This window comes from Aegilops tauschii, chromosome 1 (assembly GCF_002575655.3).
Source record: "Aegilops tauschii subsp. strangulata cultivar AL8/78 chromosome 1, Aet v6.0, whole genome shotgun sequence".
Taxonomy (NCBI): Eukaryota; Viridiplantae; Streptophyta; class Magnoliopsida; order Poales; family Poaceae; genus Aegilops; species Aegilops tauschii.
The window spans coordinates 371,976,825-371,998,467 of NC_053035.3; the positions used below are offsets into that span (position 1 = coordinate 371,976,825).

At 48.8% G+C, this 21,643-nt stretch overlaps 2 protein-coding genes and 1 pseudogene across 3 annotated transcripts; 1 reads left to right on the forward strand and 2 right to left on the reverse strand.

Annotated features, from left to right (window-relative positions):
- Window positions 1–2,598: 2,598 nt before the first annotated feature.
- LOC109752157 (amino acid permease 3) lies at window positions 2,599–5,984 on the forward strand. Of its 2 annotated transcripts, none has more exons than XM_020311036.4 (5): window positions 2,599–2,724; window positions 3,882–4,019; window positions 4,117–4,350; window positions 4,478–4,571; window positions 4,658–5,984. In XM_020311036.4, exons 2-5 carry the CDS (start codon window positions 3,884–3,886, stop codon window positions 5,664–5,666), a joined length of 1,473 nt encoding a protein of 490 aa, XP_020166625.1. In that variant the 5' UTR covers window positions 2,599–2,724; window positions 3,882–3,883; the 3' UTR covers window positions 5,667–5,984. The 2 variants fall into 2 exon arrangements, with proteins under 2 accessions (XP_020166625.1, XP_020166626.1); XM_020311037.4 differs by lacking the exon at window positions 2,599–2,724 and adding an exon at window positions 3,551–3,777.
- Window positions 5,985–10,137: 4,153 nt separating this feature from the next.
- On the reverse strand, window positions 10,138–13,760 carry LOC109752167 (cytochrome P450 71A1-like; annotated as a pseudogene).
- A 452-nt stretch (window positions 13,761–14,212) lies between these two features.
- On the reverse strand, window positions 14,213–18,528 carry LOC109752160 (probable magnesium transporter NIPA4). The gene is made up of 9 exons (XM_020311044.4): window positions 17,880–18,528; window positions 17,011–17,067; window positions 16,836–16,926; window positions 16,577–16,737; window positions 16,297–16,424; window positions 16,037–16,174; window positions 15,790–15,882; window positions 14,809–14,914; window positions 14,213–14,704 (listed from the first exon to the last, which is right to left on the reverse strand). Exons 1-9 carry the CDS (start codon window positions 18,043–18,045, stop codon window positions 14,496–14,498), a joined length of 1,149 nt encoding a protein of 382 aa, XP_020166633.1. The 5' UTR covers window positions 18,046–18,528; the 3' UTR covers window positions 14,213–14,495.
- Window positions 18,529–21,643: the final 3,115 nt, after the last annotated feature.

Genomic DNA, 21,643 nt, shown 5'->3' on the forward strand with positions numbered 1-21,643 from the left:
TGGAGATGAAGATGGCGGTGGCTAGGGTTTGTGGATGAAGATGATGATGAATGGGTTGTGGTTATGCTCGACACTGCTCCTCTGCCTCCTCTATTGACATTTCGACAGGGTCCCCTTAATAAAAGTTGCAATCAAAGTTTTATGTATAAGCTAGCTATATCCGTGGTGACATAGGCGATGTCGTAGCTACAAAAGGAAACCTTGAAGGGTTTTGTGTCATCTCTTTCCATTAGTGTCACTCTTTTGTTTAGTAAAGATTTTGTGGGCGTCTGACCGACGGTATGCACGCTGATGCATGTACTAATAATCATTTGTAAATTAATGAGTAGGTTCTCAAGATTCCAAATGTAAACAAGACAAACATCAGACACACATCGGTCATGCTAGTACAGTACTACAGTGGTGAGTGAATTTAGACGGTCCTTTTGAGGCAATGGAAGAGAAGCATTTGGTTAACAATTATTATATTTTCAGTGACATAAAACAGATGCCATTCGATTCATATCCTAAGGTGCTCATTTCTCCATACGATTTCATGCAAAAAAACCTACATATATATTCATAGTGTAGTTGTTGGTCAAAGCCATGTGTTAACCACTAATGCAAGTAGGATTTTCTACAATAGCTTACCACAAAACTAGTTAAGATTTTCGACGGTGTAAAAGTTTTCAAAAATCCTAAAAAAATACTGAACCAACACATAGAAGATGTAAATTTGGAGTTGTAAAAGTAGGCGTTGTATAATTTACATCATCAAAAAGTGGTTTTTACATCTTCAAAAAAGACGCAACTCCAACAGATGATGTAAAACAGTGATGTAATTGGGCTACTCTAATAGGTGATGTAAACTGGAGATGCAAAACCAGCCGGCCGCTGCGCGGCCACTGTACAGCCACACAAATTCAAATAAAAACATCCGATAATCAAATATAAAATTGCACATGTCCATAATATCAAATTATTACATAGTTCATCAAATTCACAACATCGAATGCATCACACATACAACATAGTTTTGCACAATACACAAACAAATAAATGAAACTAGGCGGCTCTCTCGCCATGATATTTCCAATACTTCAAATACTTCTGAAGTTGATCTCTAAAAAGACTTATATTTACGAACAGAGGGAGTAGTACAAGAAAAGTAATTCCTACGCATGGGGGGGGGGGGGGCGCAACTAGAATGATCAATAAGTGATCCTGAACACCAACCTAAGAGTCATTCATAACCCCACCGTGTCCACTTCTTGATCCCGATCTCACAAGAAGTGACAATCACGATATGCACACGATTGGTAAGTTTTAGTTGTTAGTTTAAGTTCTCTACAACCCAATGTTATAAATTGCCAAATCGCCATATAACCGTGGGCACGGCTTTTCGAAAGATTTAACCCTACATGGATGATCCAACACATCCATTATAAAGTATCGTATGCACGCCCGTTCCTCCCAGTTCAAGGCCATGACAACCTAGATTCGTTCAAAGGAGTTCGGAAGCATCAAGTCTTCCACCTATGGTAACACTAGTCCAACAATGCCACCCAGTGTGTCGACCCCGCTACAGAGCCGCGCACTCTTCTCGAACGCAACCGGATGAGTAAAGCTTGCGGTTAGCTGAAACCCCGGTTTCCCAGGGGCGCCTCAAGGTTCTATGGTTCGGACCATTTCTGAAAGCATTTTGAAAGGCTGGCTTGTTATTTTTGCCCAGGTCCCATGAATGTGATTTCACCACGAAATTTTCACACACTCACAAAAGTAGGCAATGTTTGCTGTAAAAAATTCTACTGTTTTTTTTTGAGCTCGTGATAAGAAGGACAGTTTTGCTCCAGACTTTCTCTGTACTTAATCTTCACTATCCGTTTAACCTAGTTTTCGGTAAACAAATCTTAGGCGGCCTCTAGTTTTCTTATAGCTAGACTGCGTGACTCCCAAGAGATTGTGGATTCAGCCTTCACCAACTAATGACTCTATTTCTCGAATTTAAACTATTACTACTAGCTAGCACACCGCTAACACTTTGGTCGCTCACTGCAAACATGAGACGTCTACAGTCTAGCTAGGCATCAATCAGCCGAGCTGCTTTGTTAAGATCCATGATCAGCGGGAGTTCTGTAGGATAAGGCCACAACAACGGTAACAGGATATGTTCGCCACACAGGCAAATCCACGCCAAGCAAATAGCATTTCCAACATTTCGCTTCTCGCCGCTAAATCACCTCTGTACTTGCCGTTAGGAGCCACACATTTCGACATTTTGCAAAAAAAAAGTGAGAAACCATGGGCGCGAAGTCTTCCCTTTTTCTTCACGATTCATACGGCCGGGAACAACAAGATCGTGATACGATCCCTAGTGGGCGATCAACTTACTTAATCTCGTGGCCGAGAGGGGTACCGAACATATTCTACGCCTCGGCAAAAAGGATGGTCGAGAGCCTGTGGGGTACAAACACCCGAGGGCCTCCCTTGAGCGTACAGTACAGTATCATCCAGCCATGCATGCATGCTTTGCCTGCATGGAACACGCCAGAGACGCATTGTACACCCTAAAGCCAGCCCTGCCCACCCCTATAAATACCGTGGCCGTTGGGCACACTTGAACGCACCATCACAGCAAGTTAAACCCCATCTCTTTGACATAACACTTCATTGTCCCGAACTTGTCTCGTGACTCTCTCTTGCAAGGGGAGAGAAGACCAAGTAGAGGAGACTTATTTTGCAAAGGTAAGAAATCTCAATAATGCATGCATGCACTGTTGCGATCCTATCTTATCTTAAGGTGCATGCAGCGCATGTTTGTTACTCCATGGTCCAAGGCCTCCTTAGCTTGGGTTATGGGCGCCTTAGATATTTGATGATCTTGCGTGGTGGCATGCATGCACCTGCGTGCAGGTGCATGTGTCGTCGTTTTCAATCGGGCCGTGCGTAGCAACCAGCTAGCTAGGCACGCTGTTCTCACTGACCAATGCAGCTATAGCTGTAGTGAGCAGACAGGGCAAGAGGCAAGTTGACATGTGTGCCCGGAGGCGGTAGAGGAGGGGTCCAACCATTACACTGATCGGCCACGTTTTTTTCCCCTTCGTGCCACTAGCTAGAGGAGCCTCGCGTGGTCCATTCTTCCGCAAAAACCCTGGCCATAAATTCAGGAAACCATTTTAGCTGAGCAATTTTCTCTTTTTTTTCTTTTAAACCCTGGCCATCAATTCAGGAAAATATTTTAGCTGAGCAATGTTTTTTTTTCCATTTTAGGTTAGTTTTTTCTTATCAGATATATATGCCCCAATAAACGACAAGTTTGCATGCTACACCCATGCATGCATGCACTGATGCACACCACTTGATCTTTGAACCGTCGTCCATCTACACATGCGATCTGCCCTTCAAGTGGGCGAGAGACGCGCATGACATATTCTTCTTCACAAAATAGAGGCATCAGGCAATGCTCTACCAGCCCCTAACATCGGCTTCAACTTAAAGATCGCCGAGAACAGATGCTAAATACCCTTGGTGTACGCTACAAAATTCACTAGCGCATCATCCCCACCTCCTCGAGCCCAGACCCGAATGAACGAACACCCACCAACCTTCCAGGCAGGCGCCTATAAATCGCCGCCCCCGCTCTTATCTCTTCCTCACACACTCACTCACCCCGCCCCGATCGACCACTATACATACGACCTCGGTCGGTCTAGTGGAGCGGTAAACCGGCCGCCTTTGAATTCCACCCCGTGAGCAGCCTTCGCGCTCTCCGCGTCCCGCTCACTAGCCAGCAGCCAGGTACAACGAGATATAAATACTGCTGCTGCTGCTGCTGAGATACCATTAGACTTGCACTGTGTGCTCTTCTAGCTGTGGTCTCACTGCTCGATCGGCTGGTGCAGAGATGGGGGAGAACGGCGTGGGCAAGAACAACTACCAGGGTAGCGCGGCGGCGGCGGCCATGGAGGTGTCCTCCGCGGAGCACGGCCAGGCGGGCGGCTCCAAGTGCTACGACGACGACGGCCGCCTCAAGCGTACCGGTAAGAAAGAAGGAAAGATGCTACAGCGATCATGTGGTACGCCCGCCTCAAGCGTATGTGACGGGACAAACTGACCTGGACCTTTGGTGTGCCGCAGGGACGATGTGGACGGCGAGCGCCCACATCATCACGGCGGTGATCGGGTCCGGGGTGCTGTCGCTGGCCTGGGCCATCGGCCAGCTCGGCTGGGTGGCCGGCCCCGCCGTCATGCTGCTCTTCTCCCTCGTCACCTACTACACCTCCTCGCTGCTCTCCGACTGCTACCGCTCCGGCGACGAGACCACCGGCAAGCGCAACTACACCTACATGGACGCCGTCAACGCCAACCTCAGTACGTCGGCATGCCTCGCACTGTTCACCAAGCTCGTGTAATTCACAGCTGCATGCATGCATGCATGCAGAGGCAGCCTCCGAGCAGAGCTCACTCTGCTTCTCTCTCTTGTCGTTTCGTCGAGCAGGTGGCATCAAGGTCCAGCTCTGCGGATTCCTGCAGTACGCCAACATCGTCGGCGTCGCCATTGGATACACCATCGCCGCCTCCATTAGCATGCTGTGAGCACACAAACTTTCTGCAACGACGATTTGATCTGTGCTAGGTGGTGAACGTGAACTTACCGTCGCTTGAAACATGTCCGCAGTGCGATCAAGAGGGCCAACTGCTTCCACGTCGAGGGGCACGTGAACCCGTGCCACATCTCGAGCACGCCCTACATGATCATCTTCGGCGTGGCGGAGATCTTCTTCTCGCAGATCCCGGACTTCGACCAGATCTCCTGGCTCTCCATCCTGGCCGCCATCATGTCCTTCACCTACTCCACCATCGGCCTCGGCCTCGGCATCGTCCAGGTGGTCGCCAACAAGGGCGTCAAGGGCAGCCTCACCGGCATCAGCATCGGCGTCGTCACGCCCATGGACAAGGTGTGGCGGAGCCTCCAGGCCTTCGGCGACATCGCCTTCGCCTACTCCTACTCGCTCATCCTCATCGAGATCCAGGACACCATCAGGGCGCCGCCGCCGTCCGAGGCCAAGGTCATGCGCCGCGCCACCGTCGTCAGCGTCGCCACCACCACGCTCTTCTACATGCTCTGCGGCTGCATGGGCTACGCCGCCTTCGGCGACAACGCCCCCGGGAACCTCCTCACCGGCTTCGGCTTCTACGAGCCATTCTGGCTGCTCGACATCGCCAACGCCGCCATCGTCGTCCACCTCGTCGGCGCCTACCAGGTCTACTGCCAGCCCCTGTTCGCCTTCGTGGAGAAGTGGGCGCAGCAGAGGTGGCCCAAGTCGCGGTTCATCACCGGAGAGATCCAGGTCCCGCTCGTCTCCTGCGGCTTCAAGCTCAACCTCTTCCGCCTGACGTGGCGGTCGGCGTTCGTGGTGGCCACGACCGTCGTGTCCATGCTGCTGCCCTTCTTCAACGACGTCGTCGGCTTCCTCGGGGCCATCGGGTTCTGGCCGCTCACCGTCTACTTCCCCGTGGAGATGTACATCGTGCAGAAGAAGATACCCAAGTGGAGCTCACAGTGGGTGTGCCTACAGCTGCTCAGCCTCGCCTGCCTCATCATCACCATTGCCGCCGCCGCCGGCTCCATCGCCGGGATAATGTCCGACCTAAAGGTCTACAAGCCGTTCTCCACGACTGACTGATCGATGCGTGGCTGGCCGTCGCATGAATGCACAGATCCTCGATGGACAGAATATGCCTACAAGCTCTAATCAATTAATCAACCAATTATCACACTTCACTAAAAATTACATGTTCAAGTAATTGTTGCTTCTAAAACAGCCGGTGTACCACCGGTGCTGCTGATTTCATTTTCCTTTGTTTGCCATCCATCGTGTTAACTGAAAATGGTAGAAGGGAACCAAAATAGTGTACTTCCAAAGTGGTGTGATTGTAAGTACGTTAATGAGAAACGGATGTTCTCATGATAACTACTTGAGTGGTATTAAGATCATTATCCAGATGAGCATGAATTTCTTCTTGCTGCACTTTGTCGACTGGTGCAGCCTTTTTCTTTTTGCGAGAGAACTTTTCGATCTATTCATAATCAAACATGGTAGTACAAAGAAGACTGGTGCGGCCTTGACATTATGCATCTCTATTATTTAAAAACGTTGCACCACTCTGTTGGTTGCTAGGAAAACATGGGCTTCGATTTGCGATCATGTGCAACTTCCCTAGGGAGAAAAACATTTGACAAAGTCTATATTTTATTTGATGAGTAAGGCATGAGCTTTGACGATTTCATTAAAAGAGAAAAAACAAATACATAGTTGGTCGGTTTATAAGAAAAACCAAGATGAAAACTAGCAAACAAATTCAAAATTAAAAGTATATTTTTGGTCCCTCAAATTTACCGAAAGTAGATCATACCCCTCAAAAAAATTGGGTGACAATTTAGTCCCTCATCTTTCAGAAACGGATAAGTTTTGTCCAAACCCGGATTAGAGAGGGGAACCAGTCACATGGTGTTGGTTTTCTCTCTCCTTGCGTAGGACGGCCATTTTTTTTCTTCACGAGCTCTATCCCCTCATATGCACAAACTATAGGTAGATCTTATGCTTTTGATGTTAATTAAATCTATTCAACACCCCCAAGCCCACGAAGACCCAACATCCACTAGTGCAGATTTTTCCATTGCACACTGTTAAAACCCCATATCGTACACGGAGATGCAAACCGTCACCTTGCGATGGTGTGTGATAGGGGGTGCTCGCATACTATACAGGCTATCCGTGTACGATAGGGGAACCCATCTCACACGATAGGGGAATCCATTTTTATGACATGTTTCTAGTGAGACAGGGTATAATTAAGGGGTTTATGAAATTTGTTGTTCACCTCAAACTAGGATATCAATGTTTTATACATGCAGTTAATATCAAACTAGGGTATCAATGTTGCTACGTCCATGTATCTACGTCCTGTAATATCAGTCTTGCTGTTGTAAAGTGTGCGCAGATTTAGTTCTCTGAATATGCAAATTTAGTTCTCTGAATATTGCAAATTTTGTTGGTGTTGCTATTCGATCTGAAGCTTCATCCATTGTGTTGGTGTTGTAGAACTTTGGGCGATCGGAGGAAGGAGGTTGGAAGGAAGAAATGGGAGGAACAAGATCTATGGAGACATGACAAGACAGCAACACATCTGAGCTTTGTTTGTGCATCCATGGCAGTGGCTGTGTTGGTGATCGGGGAAGGAGGGAGGAAGAAGACCTTCTGTGCATGAGCTTTTTTTAGCTCATTTTTGTGCGTTAGCTGGATCCACTTGTTTTGAGTGGAGTGGCTTTGGTTCCTTAGCGGGTTCAGGCCCGTTTCACTTTTGGGCTGGACAGAAGGAAGAACACGGCAACAGAAGCTTTTTAGCGATGGATTAGTCAGCTTTCTTGTTGGGCTGATCGACTGACCCTAATTTTGGGTCAGTCAGTTTTCTTGTGTCTTCTTATCTTTTCTTTTGTTTAACTAATCGACTGACCGCATTGTACAATCGGTCGATTGATCTATAGCCGCTCCCAAAGATCGATCCACTGAGGCGTTTCTGGCTAGACACATTCACGGACGGTTGATTCCCGAGGAGTCAAAATCGAGTCGGCACCACTACCGGCACGGTCATCCGGGTCCGGCGATCGCCTGACTGCGCCCCAATCCAATAGCTCGTATGGTCGCACTCGCTTCCGGGGGCCTGATCGCCGCCATCTTAATCTGAACGTGATGCACGCGCACATGAATTCCACAGCAAGTTTTTGTCGACCGGCCGGCGAGGCGCAATGCACGTCACCATATCCATGTGATCGACCATGGCCACATTTCTAATTTGAATGGGGCTTTACCGCGCGTGGGCAGCAGTAGCATGCATGTCATCATCGCAGAATATCCATCTCCTGGGGATTTGACGTGGCATCAACAACCCACTTACTTAAAGCCAAACCTCATCCCCAACCTTGGGCACTAGCCCTCGTCCCGTCCCGTATCACCTCGTTAGCCTTGCCCAAAGTCGAAGTACGGGCGCCGCACTAATCCTATCCAAAGTTGATTGTGGTTTAATCAGCGGCACGAGTAGAAAGAGGGTCAAGGATCTGTCCCGGATGGCCGGAAGAAAAGAATCTCCGTCCCCGGCCGCGCGCGTCGCGATCCATCAGAGATCCCGCTCCCGCCCCACCACGAGGTACGTCGCTCGCTCCGGATCGATCGTCCCGTCTCCTTTCTCGCCGCATTCCTTCCTCCAGTACATGAACGACAGGGGCCTTTCTTTTCGGTGCGGTGGTCCGGTGGCTCCTGTCGCCCCGGCCGCTCCGCTTCTCTGCCGTCGCCGTCGCCGGCGGAAAAGAAAGATAGCTGCAATCCAAATGGACCGGCCGTGTGGTGTCGTATACGATCGACGCATCATCACCAGCTGGCCTGCATTCGGTCGGACGGATATTGCATGCACCCATATGGTACGCAGCTGTTTCGTCGTACGTGGTTCTGTGAACGCTGGGGGGCATCGAATGTGTGCCGATGCCGTTCTGAGCCATGCATTCAGAGACTTGAGCGGTAATTCGGTTCTAGCCATCCAGATCAACAGCACCTGCGTACACGCTTGGCTTGTGCTCTGTGTCGTGTGTGGGGTTAATTAGCGCGCTCGAGGTACAAGCAACCGCGCAGATATTCTTATTTTTCCTTCTCTTTTGCGGGAGAGAGAGTCCGTCAGAAAGAGCTCTCATTGAACAGGCGATCGAGCACATATTCTTCCTGTAGAGCACTTGGAAGCAGTGAGCCGACAGACCGAGTAGCTTAGCCCGATCGATCGCCGTAGCCGGGCAGCAGTTGGGTAGAATAGATTCAGTGGCAACAGCTGAAGAACATCAGTGTAAAAACCACAGGGGCCGGGGGCAAGTCAAATGTGGCGCGTGATCTATCTATCTCTTGGGCTGAGAGGATTATTTTGTCCGTCCGGGAAAGCGATCGGTCGGGTCGAGGCGAGACTGATCTATCGACGGGAGAGTAATAATCGGAGGGGGATTAGCTACTTGTTCTCTGCGCGGCTTATCTTATCTCCTCGTCGGTACGAGATGCTGCGGTTACTGTGACTACTGGTACGCTACTACTGTGGGATGCGATGAGGATGAGGTGCCATTATTGGCTGCACCTGCACCACCAGGGGCAGAGGCAGGGAGAGAACAATGGAACAGTAGAACCGAACATTACGACCGTGAAGGTCTGGGCTAATCCAGTTTTACCGATGGCGATGCGAGGATGCTCTGCTGACTGCTGCAAAGCAAAACCGAGAGCGACACTACGCGAATTCTTTTTTTTTTTTTTTGCGAATGGACACTACGCGAATTCATGGACCGAGCTTTCACCAACCGAAATTCCAAGCAATTTATTTCATCGCATCTCGGATTTGATGCAATCCTTTCACCCAGGTCCGTGTGCAAACCCTCCTTTTTTCTTTTCCTTTGTCTCTTCGTAGAACGTGTATTACTTTTGTTGATCGGTCTCAGAATAAGGTTAGCAACAGTTTAAGGCTGGCCATAGTGGGAGTAACATAACCGGTAACATGCACTTGGGACTAGCAAACATGCTTATGTGACACACAATTAAAGAAGAGAGAGAGGGTTAAAGTAACATAAGTAGATACCGTATCATGTTAAATGTTATACTACTTTGTGTCATGCATGGCAATAAATATGATCATCTATGATACTATTTTATGATACTATGCACTATGAAGGTAGTATCATATGCATGATACTTTTATATCATACTCCCCGCTATGAGTAGCCTAACGTCGTTTGCGAGGGTTGAAGGGAGAACTATGACCTGGCTTGGATCAGGCCTTCAAATTCCATAGAGCTAGCCCTCGCTGATTGTAACTTCAATGATCCTCAGTAATACAAGTCATCTACCCGCAAAAAAATTTTTACGGCAGTGCATAGCTACACGTACTTAGTAGTGATGCGCTTTTATATTTCTTTACAAAGGGAGTACTATTTATTATACTGTACAACAACATAAAGATGTCTCACCGGCTACACATTGATGAACCCTAGATTTTTTTTAAGTAGAACATTTAGGGGGAAATCATGAAATAGAGCTTTACAACGTTGCTTGACTGGCCCGCTACCGCTTCATTTTTCGTGCTGGGCCTACTACTGTTTCATGATCCCACTCAAACGGGCCTTGCGATGAGCCGGAGGCCCACCCGCCTTGGCGTGGTCAGCCCGGGCGCGTCCGACATGTCGAGCTCCTCCGGCGCCATGCCGTCCGGCAGCTCCCAGTCGAACAGGCGCACCAGGTTGGCGAGCGCGAGCTCCACGGTCGCGAGCCCGAACTGCATCCCGGGGCAGATCCTCCGCCCCGCGCCGAAGGGTATGAACTGGAAGTGCCCGCCCCTCAAGTCCACCTCGCTCTCCAAGAACCTGAACACACGGAACGACTAAGAAAATTGACACCTCTGACGGAATAGAGTGCCGAGGTTGTTCATCTTTCGGGGAGGAAGTCGTCGGGCGCGTGCCAGGAGCCCGGGTCGCGGTTGATGGCCCAGGCGTTGACGAACACCCGCGTGCCCTCGGCGACGTGGTAGCCCAGCACGGTGGCGTCCTGCATGCACTCGCGGGGCAGGAGCAGCGGCACCGGCGGGTGGAGGCGGAGCGTCTCCTTCACCACCGCCTTCAGGTAGGGCGTGCCCGCGCCGAGCGCGTCGGCCTTGGCGATGCCACCGGCGGCGCTGCGGACCTCCTGCTGTAGCCTCCGCATCGCCGCGGGGTTCTTCATCAGCTCCGACATGGCCCATTCCAGCGCGATGTAGGTCGTCTCCGTTCCCGCCGCGAACATGTCCTGCAGCGCGTGAGCGAAATCCATAACCACATCGTATATGATGTGTGAGTGTACCACAACCATCCTGAATATCCCCCTCCGTTGGACTATGCAGCTCGGCGGCGTGAAATGCTGCTCTGGACCGGGCTCCGGGCACAGCATCTGCTCAAGAGCTCCAAACTCGAGCCAACGCTAAAGGTGTCTGAGTTCAGAGTTCTGTCATAAGTTCCCAGTTTACCGTGTCTGTACTAATTATGAGTTACCTGAAATTTCTTGGCCATCAGTCAGATATATGACCCTTCATCCGTTGCTTTAGGATTCGGCAACTGTTGCACGGCCTGCACAGGCCCGTCGCATACTGTTTCTGCTGCAAGAGGCAACTGTCGCGGATGCTTGCACTGCAGGTGGAGCTGCGACGAATCTGTCTACTCGGTCGTCATTGTTGGAGGTGACCGCAACACGATTCATGTTGCAATGAGTGACCGCAACGTGATCCATGTTGCAATGAATGACCAAAAGCTCGTGTCACGCAAGCCAGAGGTGACCGCAACATGATCCATGTTGTAATGGGTGATCGTAACATGGGTCCAGTTGCAATGGTGACCAAAAGTCCATGCTGGAGATGACCGCAACATGGTCCATGTTGCAATGATACGACGGGCTACATGGACCATATCAAACGGCTGCCGAGTGACACCTAGCGTCGGCAAATAAGATGAAGCGAAAAGTGCGAAGAGAAACTAACATCTAAGTCTAAATAAGATGAAGTGAAGGCAAATTGGATGAAATTATTGATGGAGCTTGTGAAGTTGATCATGCTAGTGAAACTGTTATGGAATTCCTCCTACACTTATGAGAGCAAGATTTATCTACCATGGGCCTCCAGACCAGAATACGTGCGAGATGATCGCTATTACTACTTTGTATTTTGTGGTGGGAATATGGTGCAGAAGGCGAAGATTGAAGATGCTACCCAAATTTCTATGGGGATTCTTGCTCTCACGGCTAATTATGTTTTTGCTTCCTCTTCAATGCTTCTATTAGAGGTGAGGGAGGGGGGGGGGGGGGGGGGGGGGGACTCGCCCACCTCTGAGTTTTGTGATGCTTAGGGGGTGTTTGGTTCAGGGACTTTTTAGTCCCAGAGACTAGAAAAAGTCCCTAAAAAGTCCCTAGGAACCAAACGGGAGGGACTTTTTTATAGGGACTAGAAAAAGACTCTACTAGAGAGTCTTTTTTGATTAGTCCCTGGGACTAGAAAAAGTCCTAGAACTTCTGAACCAAACACCCCCTTAATGTTCATGCATCTTTTGATGATGACTTTAAGTGTACGGCCGGGGTGGTCTTGAGGGATGAAAAAGGGAAATCCATTGCACGCGGAAACTAGAGAGTAGATTGGTGTGCGGATGTTCTGACGGCGGAAGCTTTGGCGCTTAGATTAGCAATGTCCCTTGCGCAAAGGGTGAGGTGCAGTCGACTCGTTATTAACTCTGATAATTTGAGTAATTGACACATGACAAATGGAGGACGGTCGGCGGGAGTGGCGGCGACGGTTTTTGACGATTGTTATTATGTTATTATATGGTTTCTGATTTTTTTTTTCTAGTTTTGAACATTGTAACCGAGAAGCTAATAAGGTTGCTCATGAACTTGCTAGGTTGCTGGATTTTCTTTGACTTCTGATTGGTTTGAGGAGTTTTTGAACGACATTGTATCCCTTCTCATGATGTAACTCTTATTTCTGGTGAATAAAGCCATGTGTTTTTTTAGAATAATAAGATGAGCGAAATATCGACTTTTTTTTTGAGAGAGAGAGAGGGTAAATATCGACTGCCTTGATGTGAGGTGAACAAGAACGACTTACCGCTAAGAGCGACTTGATGATGTCCCTGCTCAGCTCGAACCCGTCCTGCCCGTGCCCGTCCTCCCGCAGCGCCAGCAGCACGTCCACGAAGTCCTCCTCCTCCTCCTCCATGCCGGCACCGCTCCTCCCCCCCTCGTGTTCAACGACCACCTTCTCCAGCAGCTCGTCCCACCGCCTGAAGTTCCTCCAGGCCCGAGCGCTGCCGCCGGACAGCAGCGCGTCCGCCCACGCCAGCGCCGGGAAGTAGTCCCCCGACGCAGAACCCGCCCAGCAGCGCCGTGTTCTCCTCGATCAGCTCCCTGAACAGCTCGCTCCTCCCTCCTCCTTCCTCCTCTCTCGACAGCCTAGTCCCGGAGACCACCCGGCAGATCACGTCGTTCGCGAACCGGTACAGCGCCCCGCTCACGTCGACCACGGCGGCGGCAGAAGAAGAAGCGTGGTCGGCGACGGCCTGGACGAGGGCGGCCACCTCCCGCTCTCGCATGGCGCTGTGGCGGTGGGACCGCGCGGCGCTGCGGACGTGCTGGGAGCAGAGCCGGCGGACGTGGCACCAGTGCTCGCCGTGGGGCGCGAAGACGAGGTCCCGGAAGCCGTAGGTGAGGATCTCGGCGGTGCGGAAGTAGGGGCGCGTGGCGAAGGCGTGGTCGTGCGCGCGCATGAGCTCGGCGGCCGCGGCCGGCGAGGAGGCGACCAGCGCGGGGACCTGGCCGAGGCGGAGCCGCATGAGGTGGGGCGCGCCGCGGGCGGCGGCGAGCGCGCGCAGGGCGCGGTGTGGGAGCGCGCCCACCTGGTGCAGGTTGCCGATGACGGGCGGGCCGCGAGGAGCCGGAGGGAGGCGCCGCGCATCGACCCCGCCGTCCTTCTTCCCGAGGTAGAGGAGGCCGGCGAGGAGGAAGGGCAGAAGCAGGAGCAGCGCGGCGAGCTCCATGGATGGTGTTTGACCCTTTCGACGAGTTCTGCAAGCTGAGTGTTACCGGCGGCAGTCAACGGCGCCTTCGCTTTCGGGAGTTGCTTGCTCCTAGGTTTGCAATGACCTTGGAATCGCATTTGTATATGCATCTTCTTTTGGAGCTCTCGCACAGAGGGTAAGCCATGGACATTGTCACCATTCGGAGGTCACTGAGAGTAAGAGTTGACTGACAATCTGACAGCTAGTGTTTTATAATGGATTAACAAATGTACAAGAGTAATCAATTGTTTAACGTCAAAGGTGCGTCATCTGATGATGATAGGCCGACTACGTTGACGAGAACGAAAAGATAAGCCGGTAGGTCAGATACTGAACATGTGCCCATGAGAACTCCCATGGAATTCTTATGCGTTCCGGGAAGGTTTAGCAATCCCATTAGGATCTGCAATCATGCAGCTGTACGGCTCTAGCCACACTATGTGATTGCTAGGCACATTTTGCTCTTCCATTTAGTCATGTTTCTGAACGAACTACTGTATGTGAAAGAATTCAGCGGTTGCAGACAACGACCTCTGTGGCATGTTAAAAAAAATTCCCCGCAAAATGCAAAAAGAAAAGGTATGTTCAAAACTCGGGTCCTTGGCCATTCTAATTATCTTGCCCAGAGACGTATATATAGTATAACTGATGTAAGCCCCAAACTTCTGTACCAAAGTCTCAACAATTACAAGGGGCGCCGAGCCGTTTTACCTTCCAGTCCTACAGTCAAAACCTAAGGAGTTCTATCCGACGAAAGAATGGTGATTCTTCCCTTCCCAGGTATAAAGCATTCAGGCACCATGATTTGACCAATGTTGCCCTCAAGCGTCTCATGGACTTGAACCCAGCTGCAACCATCACCAGGTCATGATGTCGAGCGGAACGATTCTGTGCCCCTCGATGATGATCTGAGCGGAATGCCGTCGGCGGCAGACCTGAGAGGAATTCCTTCGGTGCCCCTCGGTGACCTGAGAGGAATCCTATCAGCAGCAGACCTGAGAGGAATTCCTTCAGATTCATACGCATCCTCATCCGCGTGTTTAGGAATTCGGATAGGTAAATTCTGTTGGAGACCTGTCATGCCAACAAGGTATAATAAGAAATTACACGTAGGTGTCATTTCAAGTAAAAGAAGAGGATGTTTAAAAAGGTCAGAAAGGGAGGAAATGCAGTCATACCATCCACCATGTCTTTTGTCTTGTGAAGCAGAAACGTCCCAGAAAGGATAGTAACAAAACCACACATTTCCGTGACAATTTGAGTCGGATTTTGACGATCCCAGTCCTGCATGCAGTTATAGTGAAACTAATAAATGATCCGCAGCATTTTCAGTGGAATGCAATAATGGATCGACTGATGCACCACTTGACAATCAGCTTAGCGGATAGAAGATGTGAGGTGGTATTATAATTCAGAAGATTATCATCGTTTAATAGATATTTCTGAATCGTGTTGTCAGACATTCATACTTTATCCTATTTTGTCGTGCTAACATAACCACCTCATCCTCACAATGAAGGCAACTATAGTCCTGGCTCTTGACAACATAAACTTACTAATTTGAGAATTTTCAAACGCAATAATAGGCCGTCTAACACTTACTATGAGTGGATCTGGTTCAAAGCCCTTACTATAACTGAATTTGGATATCAATCAGCCAGGCAACACCACAGCTAACAGGTTTACTGTAAAACAATCAGCCAGGTGTTGAGTGATTGTTGTAATGATGGCTGCAAGGTTTACTGTCGCAAGACCAAAACCTGAGTGTTCTAGGAAACACAAAGATATCTCGGAATACCTCGGATAGGATGTCGCTGCAAGGTTATGGATAGAATGTTTTGACACGTGGTACAAAGAATACCTCGGAATTACTTCAATGCACACTAGTGCTAGAAACTACTCCCTCCGTCCCATAATATAAGAACGTTTTTTACACTAGTGTAGTGTTAAAAACGTTAGTGTAAAAAACGTTCTTATATTTTGGGACAGAGGGAGTAACTCACTAAAGTACAGATTGACATCTAGCATACTGCACATTCCCAAAATAACCAAGATCCCTGGATCGATTTATTTAGTCAATATTGTTGTTTAAGACAGAAAGTAAAGCAAAGCTTGCTGACAATTACGTAAACAAGTATATGGAGCTCCAAAGCCGTTACCTTGAACATTATTACACTAGCCAAAATGGTCAACGAAGTAAACATCGTATAATAAATGGGCGAAACAACTGCAGTATTGAATGTGTCAAGGGCCTGCAGAAGTAAACAATACCAAGCTGAACATAATGTATAACATAATACACACATATAAGATACATAGCAACAATGTTCTTCATGCTATGCTACGTATGGAAATTATTCTCTTAGAACACACATAACTGCCAATGAACATAAACATCGACCATACCTTGTTCAGATAGTTCATCTGTGTTACTATGCATGCAATCACAACAAGTGTGAAGAACCATGTTTGTGGATAGACTAGCTGGTTCATCCCTGAAAACGTCAGCTTCAAGGCTATCCCAAGAGCTTTGACACTCATGACCTGCCAAAGCAAGCGGAATAGACAGAAACATTAGAATCATAACTTAAGGAGAGTTTTTTTTCTACCAACTATCTAAGGATTAAGTGAATACAAAACAAAAATTCATGACGTGAAAAGCATACCGACAGAGACCCAAAAAGAGAACAGATACCAATATACACCATAATATGTGTCTGACCATACTGTGGGACAAAATGGAATATGAGCACAAAAGCTGCTGTGAGCACAATGGCTGCATAAAGTAGAAATCCTGCAACATAGAAGTTTAAGCCTTAGTATTGTTGATAAATAGTACCCCCTCCGATCAAAAATAAGTGTCGTGGGAGTAACATACTGAAATGTCAACATGACGTCAATAATGATTCACAGTACTATGCAAGCGTATAGAATGCAGAATCAAACCTGGTTCAGTAGCAAGATCCCATACTTCTGCCACAGACTCAATTTCACGTTCTGCAGGGGCATGTAGCACAATTGTTGTCGAACCCACGACACAAAGAACACATCCGAGTACACCAAATATGTGCAGCTTCTCCCGCAAAATGATACGTGCAAGAACAGCACTGTAAGAGAGCGTGCTAAAAGTATCAGAACTACTGAAATATAAGCAATACAAGATTTCAGTGTATCAGTTGTAAATCATATTAAATTTAGTCCGTACCTAATAATTATGCTAAGTGCGCCAAGTGGAGTGACCAAGATAGCAGGGGCAAAAGCGTACGCAGCAAAGTTAGCGATTTCCCCAACAACCACTGGAAATTGTACATCGTTAGTGCCACCACATACAGTGATGTCGGAACCAAACATCTATCCACTGTATCAAAGGAAATACCTACTTGTTATCAGTCCTATCCACCACAGTGGCTCAAGCAGGTAAGAGTAGCCACCAACACCTGTTCAAATCAACAAAGTAAGCATAAACACTGGAAAAGCTTGAAATGTAGCTGGAATGGCAGGAGCAACAGTTTCAGCACAACATTTGCACGATACACCACAGATGAAACAAGGAAAATTTAACCTAGGACAGGGCATATGATCATCAACATATGCTGAATTTTATCATTGTTATTTTTGAAGAAAAAAGAAATACACTGAAAGTTTAAGGGATTCAAGCTAACAGAAGGGAGTCATTGCATACATTTTCCTGGTGCAACAAATATGCTTAACGTTTAAAGGGCAACAAGCTAACAGAAGGAGTCTATTGCATACACTTTCCCGGTGCAACAAATAACTTGAGTAAGTGAGAATTCATCTCCCTTGTACAGTCCATGATTATCATATTTCCAAGACATCTATGCTGAATGTGACATTGAAGGTGCAGGAGCAAGGAAGAAATGCAAGGTGCGTCGAGCCATCAGCCCATCACCACCGTGTCATCTGTTGTATGCTAATCATTGATATTGGTGGAACAACATCAAGCAAAGCTCCGGAACGTCTCAATCGGAGCTCAACAACCAGCCCGATCCCCAATGCGCTCACTGCTCCAAAGTCCTACCTATCTATCCAGGGTCCAGCACAGCCCCCCACCGACAGCGAAAGCGAGATCCGAATCTCGCGCGGCTCCGCGCAGATCTAGGCTAGGGAGCCAGCAGCGCGGCGAGGCGGCGGCGGCGGCACAGGGAAGGCACCGCGCCGTTCGCCGGGCGGCGTGAAACGAGGCGGGAGCGTGCGGGGCGGAGAGAGAGGGGGGAGAGACGAGACGCACCTGCGCGGACGCCGGAGGCGCCGGCCTTCTTGAGGCCCTTCTTCTTGACGATGAAGCTGGCCCCGATGAAGAGGCTGGAGGAGACCGCCAGCAGCAGGCCCTTGATGTTGTCCGCCGACATCCCGGTGTAGGACACCACCCAGCTCCCCAGCCGCTCCCCGCGCATCTCGGAAAAACCGGCCGCCGCCGGCGGCACCACCAGCCCCTCCCTAGCCGCTCCCCCTCCTTCTCCTGCCCCTGCGGCGGCCGCGCATGCGAGATCTGGAGAGGCCGCTCGCCTTGTCGGTGGGACGGCTTGGCTTTCCGCCGCTGTGGTGCCGCTCGGCTGCTTCGGGCCTCTGTGAGCTCTAAGCGGGGGAGTGGAGGAGAGGAGAGGGGAAGGTATCGCGCGCGGGCGGGCGGCAGAGGCCGCGGGACAAAAACCACCAAAAGACTGCGGCGACGACGTCGTCGGGAAGGAAGCGGGGGAGAGGGAGGGGAACGGGAACGGGCAGGCGGTCAGTCAGTCAGCAGTCGTCCAAGAGTTGTGCGTGCGTGCGTGGCTCGTGCCGTGCGAGCTACTCGGCTTTTTGTCCGCTGCGGGTGCTGCAGCAGCTGCAGTGCTGCTGTGCTGCGGTGGCTGGCAGCGGCTGACGGATGTGCGCCGCACGGCGTTTCTTGGGGCCAAAACGCGACGGATTTCGCAGCTTCTGCTGCCCGGACGGACGGTAGATTTCGCTGTACTAGGAGGAGTACTTTGCATGATTGATTTGCACATTGGACGGAAGGTTAGTTTGTGACAGCCCTAATGCGATTTGCTTTTCCGAGCAAAACACTTTCTTTGGTGCAACGGCGTACCGCAAATAGTTTGGTGACGCGCGTCCTGTCATCTTGATTTGATCTGACACGTGTTTATCTGCACAAAGAAACAACCAACAGCAACTTGGGTTGGCGTCAAGCTCAAAGGAGTTTTTGATCTTGGATGTAAGTATTTTGCTTTTGGGCTAGTGATTTTTCTTTAAAGACTAGTGTTCCACTGTCTTCTTCTATGCTATGCGTCCAATAAAATGTCGCAGCACGCTTGCTGTTGCTCCTTTGAAACCGCATCATGCATCTTGGCGACTAACTTCGCCGATTTGATTTTCCAAAGATTTGTACAATGGTTTGGTACCATTGTTTATTCTTTTTTACCTCCTGCCAATAGATCTTGGACTTTAATATATCCATTATAAATTCCTTTCATTTTCCTACTTGGCACACGCTTCATTGTAGGTAAGTGAATCATCTTTACTGGAGACCAAGCTATTAGGCTATAGAGGTGAATGAACAAATGCCATACGCGGCATATTGTAATATAAAGTTTGTATAGGCTGGAGAACTAACTAGGTGCTTCATTTGGTTTTGCATATTATTAACTTGGGTTGTGCGGGTTTTTTTCCCGTCGCAACAGGCGAGCATGTTTGTTATTCAGTTACAAAATTAAAATGGATTCTATTTTAATAATTATTATGATCTAATTGGTTCATGGCTTTAAATAAGAAACTGAGCAAGGAATTAAACCGACAAGAAAAGAAGATAATAATCATGAATTAAGCAGATAAACTGTAAAAATAAATTATATTCCACTTTAATAATAATCGGGTTTCTAGCTTTAAATAAGGAATTGAGCAACGAATTTCGACACAGGCGCAACATGATTAAAATTTTGGTATCACTAATATCTCCTTCGATTTAGATATTTTTTTAATTAACTATAAAAATAATCTAGTGGATAAAAATGTGTACTTTGACTAAGTTTGCACTATATATTTATCTCTAATTTTAGCGTATATAATCAACATTATAATTTTATTATGTTACTAGTTCGGCGCCATACTACATGGAGCGAACTTGAAACGTCAATTGTCATGCCGTCTTGTTCGAGAGTGATGCACCAGCTATACCAAAAATTCGGCGCCAAAGAGAATGGAGTCGAACTGCATAAGTTTCGCACCAGCTCTCTGGAGCCGACACTTGGGAGACAAATTTCGACATAGTTCTCAAAAGAGGTAGATGTAGTTGAAGTTGCAAGGAAGGCCCAGATTCGTCAAATAATACGGTCTGTGGGGATCAAAGGGGTTGGCCCGGACATACCCCGTGTGCCAAATGAGCCTTCAGGGATCTTCGAGTTTTCTGCGCCCCTCAGCGATTATCCTCGCAAAACCCTCCCAACCCCCTTCTATCATTTGAGGCCTCGGGGAGGTAGGGAGGAGATGACAATCCATACCCACAACATATATCATATCGGAAACAACACTTCAGATTAAGCTGGCAAACGGTCAGCTTGGTAAGGTACCAACATTGCAATCAAAGATTAAGCTGGCAAGCAAGGCTGCAGGTGAACGATACCGAGTTGTAAATCCCATAGTTGAGATTCGCCTATTTCCTACACCTACAACACATCATCACACACACGCGCGCACACACACACACACACAACAGTGGACACAACACAAGAAATCTAACAGAAAGGTTGGATCCTTCTTCCACTCACCAGATAAGTTGAGAGGTTGAGTCTGGCATGTCAGCGAGTGGTGTTTGGGTCGCGACATGGTTTGGCAGTAGGCTTTCCGGCGTGTTCGTGGGTCTTCTAGCCTTTGTTCTGTTGCTTTGGAGTCGGAGTTGTTGTGGCGGGGTCCGAGCTACAACGATGGCGGGCGATGTGTGTTTGGCTATGGGTATCATTGGCGGCGCAATCCTTGCATATTCCTCTCATCGCTCGCCGTCGAAATAGTAGGTGCTTTGCCACTCTTGTGTCTGTGTGTGTGGGGCCAGTTGTTTGGCATATGCCGGCATGGGCTTTGGGCAGCTGGTTCAACGGTGACCTCATGGCGGGTTTAATGCAGCAAAGCAGATTCGCTTGCTCGAAAGAAGTGGTGACAATGACTCCTGCAACCTCATGGGTGGTTCAGTGCGGCGAAGCCAGAATCGCTTGCTCGGAAGAAGTAATGACGATGACTCTTGAAACAACCTCAACGGTGGTCTAGCCAAGATCGATTACACTGGATCTCAATGATTTCGTAAGTGAAAGGATCGATATAGTTGACTAGAGGGGGGTGAATAGGCAACTAACAATTTTTAGCTTTTCTTTACCAATTTAAACTTTGCATCAAAGTAGGTTGTCTAGATATGCAACTATGTGAGCAACCTATATGATGCAACAACAACAAGCACACAAGAAAGCAAGAGATACAACACAATATAAGCTTGCACAAGTGAAGGTAAGAGATAGCCAAGAGTGGAGCCGGTGGAGACGAGAATGTGTTACCGAAGTTACTTCCCTTTGAGAGGAAGTACGTCTCCGTTGGAGCGGTGTGGAGGCACAATGCTCCCAAGAAGCCACTAGGGCCACCGTATTCTCCTCACGCCCTTAGACAATGCGAGATGCCGTGATTCCACTATTGGTGCCCTTGGAGGTGGCGACCGAACCTTTACAAACAAGGTTGGGGCAATCTCCACAACTTAATTGGAGGCTCCCAACGACACCACGAAGCTTCACCACGATGGAATATGACTGCGCGGTGACCTCAACCGTCTAGGGTGCTCAAACACCCAAGAGTAACAAGATCCGCAAGGGATTAGTGGGGGAAATCAAATATCTCTTGGTGGAAGTGTAGATCGGGGCCTTCTCAACCAATCCCTAGAAAATCAACAAGTTTGATTGGCTAGGGAGAAAGATCGGGCGAAAATGGAGCTTTGAGCAACAATGGAGCTTCGGCAGGGAAGAGGTAGTCAACTTGGGGAAG

Excerpts from the sequence above, each read along its gene's own strand:
- LOC109752157 (XM_020311036.4), top strand. The coding sequence starts at position 3,884 with ATGGGGGAGAACGGCGTGGGCAAGAACAACTACCAGGGTAGCGCGGCG. Across the intron at positions 4,020-4,116 it reads CGGCCGCCTCAAGCGTACCG|GGACGATGTGGACGGCGAGC; the intron begins GTAAGAAAGAAG and ends GGTGTGCCGCAG. Across the intron at positions 4,572-4,657 it reads GCCGCCTCCATTAGCATGCT|TGCGATCAAGAGGGCCAACT; the intron begins GTGAGCACACAA and ends ACATGTCCGCAG.
- LOC109752160 (XM_020311044.4), bottom strand. The coding sequence starts at position 18,045 with ATGCGCGGGGAGCGGCTGGGGAGCTGGGTGGTGTCCTACACCGGGATG. Across the intron at positions 17,068-17,879 it reads CGCCTCCGGCGTCCGCGCAG|GTGTTGGTGGCTACTCTTAC; the intron begins GTGCGTCTCGTC and ends TGATTTGAACAG. Across the intron at positions 14,915-15,789 it reads CTAGTGTAATAATGTTCAAG|GACTGGGATCGTCAAAATCC; the intron begins GTAACGGCTTTG and ends AACTGCATGCAG.